This window comes from Salmo salar, chromosome 05 (assembly GCF_965601325.2).
Source record: "Salmo salar chromosome 05, fSalSal1, whole genome shotgun sequence".
NCBI lineage: Eukaryota > Metazoa > Chordata > Actinopteri > Salmoniformes > Salmonidae > Salmo > Salmo salar.
The window spans coordinates 93,509,515-93,520,000 of NC_138295.1; the positions used below are offsets into that span (position 1 = coordinate 93,509,515).

The 10,486-nt window shown below is 34.5% G+C and overlaps 1 protein-coding gene across 1 annotated transcript in view; it reads right to left on the reverse strand.

Moving 5' to 3' along the window:
- Nucleotides 1-10,486, reverse strand: part of LOC106592264 (lysophosphatidylcholine acyltransferase 1) — a 114,654-nt gene that overhangs the window by 17,379 nt on the left and 86,789 nt on the right. The window contains exon 11 of the mRNA XM_082974961.1: nucleotides 281-434. Within this exon, the coding sequence (XP_082831087.1) occupies nucleotides 281-434 (154 nt within the window). The remainder of the gene's footprint in view (nucleotides 1-280; nucleotides 435-10,486) is intronic.

Consider the following 10,486-nt stretch of genomic DNA (forward strand, 5'->3'; position numbering starts at 1 on the left):
CTAAATCTAATGTCTAAATCTAATATCTAAATCTAATGTCTAAATCTAATGTCTAAATCTAATGCCTAAATCTAATGTCTAAATCGAATGTCTAAATCTAATGCCTATATCTAAATCTAGTATATAATATTGAAATCTATGTCTAATATCGAAATCTAATATCGAAATCTGTATTTCAATATTAAAATACACAATATAGGGAAAACAGGAAGTTGAGATACTTGTAATTTAGGCCTTCAAATGTCCTAATGGGATGATATTATATTCAGTGTTTCCTTACCTCGTTGAAGAGGGAGAAGATGTCTCTGAGCATGTCTGACACAGGGACATCAAGGTAGTGGGCAAAGTCTTCCAGACCCAGCTTCTCTCCCTCCATCTTCCTGGCTCTGTTACCAAACTCCTGCAGTACCTTCTCTACGTTCTGGGGCTTCAACCTGACCAGGTAACATCAACACATTAATACAGTCTCCACATTCTGGGGTTCAACCTGACCAGGTAACATCAACACATTAATACAGTCTCTACATTCTGGGGCTTCAACCTGACCAGGTAACATTAATACAGTCTCTACATTCTGGGGTTCAACCTGACCAGGTAACATCAACACATTAATACAGTCTCCACATTCTGGGGTTCAACCTGACCAGGTAACATCAACACATTAATACAGTCTCTACATTCTGGGCTTCAACCTGACCAGGTAACATCAACACATTAATACAGTCTCTACATTCTGGGGTTCAACCTGACCAGGTAACATCAACACATTAATACAGTCTCCACATTCTGGGGTTCAACCTGACCAGGTAACATCAACACATTAATACAGTCTCCACATTCTGGGGTTCAACCTGACCAGGTAACATCAACACATTAATACAGTCTCCACATTCTGGGCTTCAACCTGACCAGGTAACATTAATACAGTCTCTACATTCTGGGGTTCAACCTGACCAGGTAACATCAACACATTAATACAGTCTCCATGTTCTGGGGTTCAACCTGACCAGGTAACATCAACACATTAATACAGTCTCTACATTCTGGGGTTCAACCTGACCAGGTAACATCAACACATGAATACAGTCTCTACATTCTGGGCTTCAACCTGACTAGGTAACATCAACACATTAATACAGTCTCCACGTTCTGGGGTTCAACCTGACCAGGTAACATCAACACATTAATACAGTCTCTACATTCTGGGCTTCAACCTGACCAGGTAACATCAACACATTAATACAGTCTCCACATTCTGGGGTTCAACCTGACCAGGTAACATCAACACATTAATACAGTCTCTACATTCTGGGGTTCAACCTGACCAGGTAACATCAACACATTAATACAGTCTCCACATTCTGGGCTTCAACCTGACCAGTTAACATTAATACAGTCTCTACATTCTGGGGTTCAACCTGACCAGGTAACATCAACACATTAATACAGTCTCTACATTCTGGGGTTCAACCTGACCAGGTAACATCAACACATTAATACAGTCTCCACATTCTGGGGTTCAACCTGACCAGGTAACATTAATACAGTCTCTACATTCTGGGGTTCAACCTGACCAGGTAACATCAACACATTAATACAGTCTCTACATTCTGGGGTTCAACCTGACTAGGTAACATCAACACATGAATACAGTCTCCACATTCTGGGGTTCAACCTGACTAGGTAACATCGACACATGAATACAGTCTCTACATTCTGGGGTTCAACCTGACCAGGTAACATCAACACATTAATACAGTCTCCACATTCTGGGGTTCAACCTGACCAGGTAACATCAACACATTAATACAGTCTCCACATTCTGGGGTTCAACCTGACCAGGTAACATTAATACAGTCTCTACATTCTGGGGTTCAACCTGACCAGGTAACATCAACACATTAATACAGTCTCCACATTCTGGGGTTCAACCTGACTAGGTAACATCGACACATGAATACAGTCTCTACATTCTGGGGTTCAACCTGACCAGGTAACATCAACACATTAATACAGTCTCCACATTCTGGGGTTCAACCTGACTAGGTAACATCGACACATGAATACAGTCTCTACATTCTGGGGTTCAACCTGACCAGGTAACATCAACACATTAATACAGTCTCCACATTCTGGGGTTCAACCTGACCAGGTAACATCAACACATTAATACAGTCTCTACATTCTGGGGTTCAACCTGACCAGGTAAAATTAATACAGAGTCTCTACATTCTAGGACTTTGACTTGACCAGGAAAACATCAACACATTAATACAGAGCCTGCTGCACATTTAAGACAAACCAATTCACGCTAAACCAGCTTCAACCGGCGCAATTACCACAAACACAATCAACCACAAACACTGCATATTCACACCATCATGTAAGCACAAAATAAAGCTGCAACACAACACACTAACACAAGACAAAAAAACACACAAATCCTACCCAATTCAAATACACACAGACACACAACAAGCACATTGACACCAACACATTGAGGCTTTTTACACATCCTAGGACGAATATGATGTAATATAGAACCATCACTATGACAGTGAGTTAGTAGGATGAATATGTTGTAATATAGAACCATCACTATGACAGTGAGTTAGTAGGACGAATATGTTGTAATAGAGAACCATCACTATGACAGTGAGTTAGTAGGATGAATATGTTGTATTGTATTATAGAACCATCACTATGACAGTGAGTTAGTAGGATGAATATGTTGTATTGTAATATAGAACCATCACTATGACAGTGAGTTAGTAGGATGAATATGTTGTATTGTAATATAGAACCATCACTATGACAGTGAGTTAGTAGGATGAATATGTTGTAATATAGAACCATCACTATGACAGTGAGTTAGTAGGATGAATATGTTGTAATATAGAACCATCACTATGACAGTGAGTTAGTAGGATGAATATGTTGTATTGTAATATAGAACCATCACTATGCCAGTGAGTTAGTAGGATGAATATGTTGTAATATATAACCATCACTATGACAGTGAGTTAGTACGATGAATATGTTGTAATATAGAACCATCACTATGACAGTGAGTTAGTAGGATGAATATGTTGTATTATAGAACCATCACTATGACAGTGAGTTAGTAGGATGAATATGTTGTATTATAGAACCATCACTATGACAGTGAGTTAGTAGGATGAATATGTTGTATTGTATTATAGAACCATCACTATGCCAGTGAGTTAGTAGGATGAATATGTTGTATTGTATTATAGAACCATCACTATGACAGTGAGTTAGTAGGATGAATATGTTGTGATATAGAACCATCACTATGACAGTGAGTTAGTAGGATGAATATGTTGTATTATAGAACCATCACTATGACAGTGAGTTAGTAGGATGAATATGTTGTAATATAGAACCATCACTATGCCAGTGAGTTAGTAGGATGAATATGTTGTATTGTAATATAGAACCATCACTATGACAGTGAGTTAGTAGGATGAATATGTTGTATTGTAATATAGAACCATCACTATGACAGTGAGTTAGTAGGATGAATATGTTGTAATATAGAACCATCACTATGACAGTGAGTTAGTAGGATGAATATGTTGTAATATAGAACCATCACTATGACAGTGAGTTCGTAGGATGAATATGTTGTATTATAGAACCATCACTATGACAGTGAGTTAGTAGGATGAATATGTTGTATTGTAATATAGAACCATCACTATGACAGTGAGTTAGTAGGATGAATATGTTGTATTATAGAACCATCACTATGACAGTGAGTTAGTAGGATAAATATGTTGTATTGTAATATAGAACCATCACTATGACAGTGAGTTAGTAGGATGAATATGTTGTAATATAGAACCATCACTATGACAGTGAGTTAGTAGGATGAATATGTTGTAATATAGAACCATCACTATGACAGTGAGTTAGTAGGATGAATATGTTGTAATATAGAACCATCACTATGACAGTGAGTTAGTAGGATGAATATGTTGTATTGTAATATAGAACCATCACTATGACAGTGAGTTAGTAGGATGAATATGTTGTATTGTAATATAGAACCATCACTATGACAGTGAGTTCGTAGGATGAATATGTTGTATTGTAATATAGAACCATCACTATGACAGTGAGTTAGTAGGATGAATATGTTGTATTGTAATATAGAACCATCACTATGACAGTGAGTTAGTAGGATGAATATGTTGTATTATAGAACCATCACTATGACAGTGAGTTAGTAGGATGAATATGTTGTAATATAGAACCATCACTATGCCAGTGAGTTAGTAGGATGAATATGTTGTAATATAGAACCATCACTATGACAGTGAGTTAGTAGGATGAATATGTTGTATTATAGAACCATCACTATGACAGTGAGTTAGTAGGATGAATATGTTGTATTGTAATATAGAACCATCACTATGACAGTGAGTTAGTAGGATGAATATGTTGTAATATAGAACCATCACTATGCCAGTGAGTTAGTAGGATGAATATGTTGTATTGTAATATAGAACCATCCCTATGACAGTGAGTTAGTAGGATGAATATGTTGTATTGTAATATAGAACCATCACTATGACAGTGAGTTAGTAGGATGAATATGTTGTAATATAGAACCATCACTATGCCAGTGAGTTAGTAGGATGAATATGTTGTAATATAGAACCATCACTATGACAGTGAGTTAGTAGGATGAATATGTTGTAATATAGAACCATCACTATGACAGTGAGTTAGTAGGATGAATATGTTGTATTATAGAACCATCACTATGACAGTGAGTTAGTAGGATGAATATGTTGTATTATAGAACCATCACTATGACAGTGAGTTAGTAGGATGAATATGTTGTAATATAGAACCATCACTATGACAGTGAGTTAGTAGGATGAATATGTTGTATTATAGAACCATCACTATGACAGTGAGTTAGTAGGATGAATATGTTGTATTGTAATATAGAACCATCACTATGACAGTGAGTTAGTAGGATGTATATGTTGTATTGTAATATAGAACCATCACTATGACAGTGAGTTAGTAGGATGAATATGTTGTATTGTAATATAGAACCATCACTATGACAGTGAGTTAGTAGGATGAATATGGTGTATTGTAATATAGAACCATCACTATGACAGTGAGTTAGTAGGATGAATATGTTGTATTGTAATATAGAACCATCACTATGACAGTGAGTTAGTAGGATGAATATGTTGTATTATAGAACCATCACTATGACAGTGAGTTAGTAGGATGAATATGTTGTAATATAGAACCATCACTATGACAGTGAGTTAGTAGGATGAATATGTTGTAATATAGAACCATCACTATGACAGTGAGTTAGTAGGATGAATATGTTGTAATATAGAACCATCACTATGACAGTGAGTTAGTAGGATGAATATGTTGTATTGTAATATAGAACCATCACTATGACAGTGAGTTAGTAGGATGAATATGTTGTATTATAGAACCATCACTATGACAGTGAGTTAGTAGGATGAATATGTTGTATTGTAATATAGAACCATCACTATGACAGTGAGTTAGTAGGATGAATATGTTGTATTATATAACCATCACTATGACAGTGAGTTAGTAGGATGAATATGTTGTAATATAGAACCATCACTATGACAGTGAGTTAGTAGGATGAATATGTTGTATTGTATTATAGAACCATCACTATGACAGTGAGTTAGTAGGATGAATATGTTGTAATATAGAACCATCACTATGCCAGTGAGTTAGTAGGATGAATATGTTGTATTGTAATATAGAACCATCACTATGACAGTGAGTTAGTAGGATGAATATGGTGTATTGTAATATAGAACCATCACTATGACAGTGAGTTAGTAGGATGAATATGTTGTATTGTAATATAGAACCATCACTATGACAGTGAGTTAGTAGGATGAATATGTTGTATTATAGAACCATCACTATGACAGTGAGTTAGTAGGATGAATATGTTGTAATATAGAACCATCACTATGACAGTGAGTTAGTAGGATGAATATGTTGTAATATAGAACCATCACTATGACAGTGAGTTAGTAGGATGAATATGTTGTAATATAGAACCATCACTATGACAGTGAGTTAGTAGGATGAATATGTTGTATTGTAATATAGAACCATCACTATGACAGTGAGTTAGTAGGATGAATATGTTGTATTATAGAACCATCACTATGACAGTGAGTTAGTAGGATGAATATGTTGTATTGTAATATAGAACCATCACTATGACAGTGAGTTAGTAGGATGAATATGTTGTATTGTAATATAGAACCATCACTATGACAGTGAGTTAGTAGGATGAATATGTTGTGTTGTGTTATAGAATCATCACTATGACAGTGAGTTAGTAGGATGAATATGTTGTGTTGTAATATAGAACCATCACTATGACAGTGAGTTAGTAGGATGAATATGTTGTAATATAGAACCATCACTATGACAGTGAGTTAGTAGGATGAATATGTTGTATTATAGAACCATCACTATGACAGTGAGTTAGTAGGATGAATATGTTGTATTGTAATATAGAACCATCACTATGACAGTGAGTTAGTAGGATGAATATGTTGTATTATAGAACCATCACTATGACAGTGAGTTAGTAGGATGAATATGTTGTATTGTAATATAGAACCATCACTATGACAGTGAGTTAGTAGGATGAATATGTTGTATTGTAATATAGAACCATCACTATGACAGTGAGTTAGTAGGATGAATATGTTGTGTTGTGTTATAGAATCATCACTATGACAGTGAGTTAGTAGGATGAATATGTTGTGTTGTAATATAGAACCATCACTATGACAGTGAGTTAGTAGGATGAATATGTTGTAATATAGAACCATCACTATGACAGTGAGTTAGTAGGATGAATATGTTGTATTATAGAACCATCACTATGACAGTGAGTTAGTAGGATGAATATGTTGTATTGTAATATAGAACCATCACTATGACAGTGAGTTAGTAGGATGAATATGTTGTAATATAGAACCATCACTATGACAGTGAGTTAGTAGGATGAATATGTTGTAATATAGAACCATCACTATGACAGTGAGTTAGTAGGATGAATATGTTGTATTGTGTTATAGAATCATCACTATGACAGTGAGTTAGTAGGATGAATATGTTGTAATATAGAACCATCACTATGACAGTGAGTTAGTAGGATGAATATGTTGTAATATAGAACCATCACTATGACAGTGAGTTAGTTGGATGAATATGTTGTAATATAGAACCATCACTATGACAGTGAGTTAGTAGGATGAATATGTTGTAATATAGAACCATCACTATGACAGTGAGTTAGTAGGATGAATATGTTGTATTGTAATATAGAACCATCACTATGACAGTGAGTTAGTAGGATGAATAGGTTGTAATATAGAACCATCACTATGACAGTGAGTTAGTAGGATGAATATGTTGTATTGTAATATAGAACCATCACTATGACAGTGAGTTAGTAGGATGAATATGTTGTATTGTAATATAGAACCATCACTATGACAGTGAGTTAGTAGGATGAATATGTTGTATTGTAATATAGAACCATCACTATGACAGTGAGTTAGTAGGATGAATATGTTGTAATATAGAACCATCACTATGACAGTGAGTTAGTAGGATGAATATGTTGTATTGTAATATAGAACCATCACTATGACAGTGAGTTAGTAGGATGAATATGTTGTAATATAGAACCATCACTATGACAGTGAGTTAGTAGGATGAATATGTTGTAATATAGAACCATGACTATGACAGTGAGTTAGTAGGATGAATATGTTGTATTGTAATATAGAACCATCACTATGACAGTGAGTTAGTAGGATGAATATGTTGTAATATAGAACCATCACTATGACAGTGAGTTAGTAGGATGAATATGTTGTATTGTAATATAGAACCATCACTATGACAGTGAGTTAGTAGGATGAATATGTTGTAATATAGAACCATCACTATGACAGTGAGTTAGTAGGATGAATATGTTGTATTGTAATATAGAACCCTCACTATGACAGTGAGTTAGTAGGATGAATATGTTGTATTATAGAACCATCACTATGACAGTGAGTTAGTAGGATGAATATGTTGTAATATAGAACCATCACTATGACAGTGAGTTAGTAGGATGAATATGTTGTATTGTAATATAGAACCATCACTATGACAGTGAGTTAGTAGGATGAATATGTTGTAATATAGAACCATCACTATGCCAGTGAGTTAGTAGGATGAATATGTTGTAATATAGAACCATCACTATGACAGTGAGTTAGTAGGATGAATATGTTGTAATATAGAACCATCACTATGACAGTGAGTTAGTAGGATGAATATGTTGTATTGTAATATAGAACCATCACTATGACAGTGAGTTAGTAGGATGAATATGTTGTAATATAGAACCATCACTATGACAGTGAGTTAGTAGGATGAATATGTTGTATTGTAATATAGAACCATCACTATGACAGTGAGTTAGTAGGATGAATATGTTGTATTGTAATATAGAACCATCACTATGACAGTGAGTTAGTAGGATGAATATGTTGTATTGTAATATAGAACCATCACTATGACAGTGAGTTAGTAGGATGAATATGTTGTAATATAGAACCATCACTATGACAGTGAGTTAGTAGGATGAATATGTTGTAATATAGAACCATCACTATGACAGTGAGTTAGTAGGATGAATATGTTGTAATATAGAACCATCACTATGACAGTGAGTTAGTAGGATGAATATGTTGTATTGTAATATAGAACCCTCACTATGACAGTGAGTTAGTAGGATGAATATGTTGTATTGTAATATAGAACCATCACTATGACAGTGAGTTAGTAGGATGAATATGTTGTAATATAGAACCATCACTATGACAGTGAGTTAGTAGGATGAATATGTTGTAATATAGAACCATCACTATGACAGTGAGTTAGTAGGATGAATATGTTGTAATATAGAACCATCACTATGACAGTGAGTTAGTAGGATGAATATGTTGTATTATAGAACCATCACTATGACAGTGAGTTAGTAGGATGAATATGTTGTATTGTAATATAGAACCATCACTATGACAGTGAGTTAGTAGGATGAATATGTTGTATTATAGAACCATCACTATGACAGTGAGTTAGTAGGATGAATATGTTGTAATATAGAACCATCACTATGACAGTGAGTTAGTAGGATGAATATGTTGTAATATAGAACCATCACTATGACAGTGAGTTAGTAGGATGAATATGTTGTATTATAGAACCATCACTATGACAGTGAGTTAGTAGGATGAATATGTTGTATTGTAATATAGAACCATCACTATGACAGTGAGTTAGTAGGATGAATATGTTGTAATATAGAACCATCACTATGACAGTGAGTTAGTAGGATGAATATGTTGTAATATAGAACCATCACTATGACAGTGAGTTAGTAGGATGAATATGTTGTATTATAGAACCATCACTATGACAGTGAGTTAGTAGGATGAATATGTTGTATTGTAATATAGAACCATCACTATGACAGTGAGTTAGTAGGATGAATATGTTGTAATATAGAACCATCACTATGACAGTGAGTTAGTAGGATGAATATGTTGTAATATAGAACCATCACTATGACAGTGAGTTAGTAGGATGAATATGTTGTAATATAGAACCATCACTATGACAGTGAGTTAGTAGGATGAATATGTTGTAATATAGAACCATCACTATGACAGTGAGTTAGTAGGATGAATATGTTGTAATATAGAACCATCACTATGACAGTGAGTTAGTAGGATGAATATGTTGTATTATAGAACCATCACTATGACAGTGAGTTAGTAGGATGAATATGTTGTAATATAGAACCATCACTATGACAGTGAGTTAGTAGGATGAATATGTTGTAATATAGAACCATCACTATGACAGTGAGTTAGTAGGATGAATATGTTGTATTATAGAACCATCACTATGACAGTGAGTTAGTAGGATGAATATGTTGTAATATAGAACCATCACTATGACAGTGAGTTAGTAGGATGAATATGTTGTAATATAGAACCATCACTATGACAGTGAGTTAGTAGGATGAATATGTTGTATTGTATTATAGAACCATCACTATGACAGTGAGTTAGTAGGATGAATATGTTGTATTGTAATATAGAACCATCACTATGACAGTGAGTTAGTAGGATGAATATGTTGTAATATAGAACCATCACTATGACAGTGAGTTAGTAGGATGAATATGTTGTAATATAGAACCATCACTATGACAGTGAGTTAGTAGGATGAATATGTTGTATTGTAATATAGAACCATCACTATGACAGTGAGTTAGTAGGATGAATATGTTGTATTGTATTATAGAACCATCACTATGACAGTGAGTTAGTAGGATGAATATGTT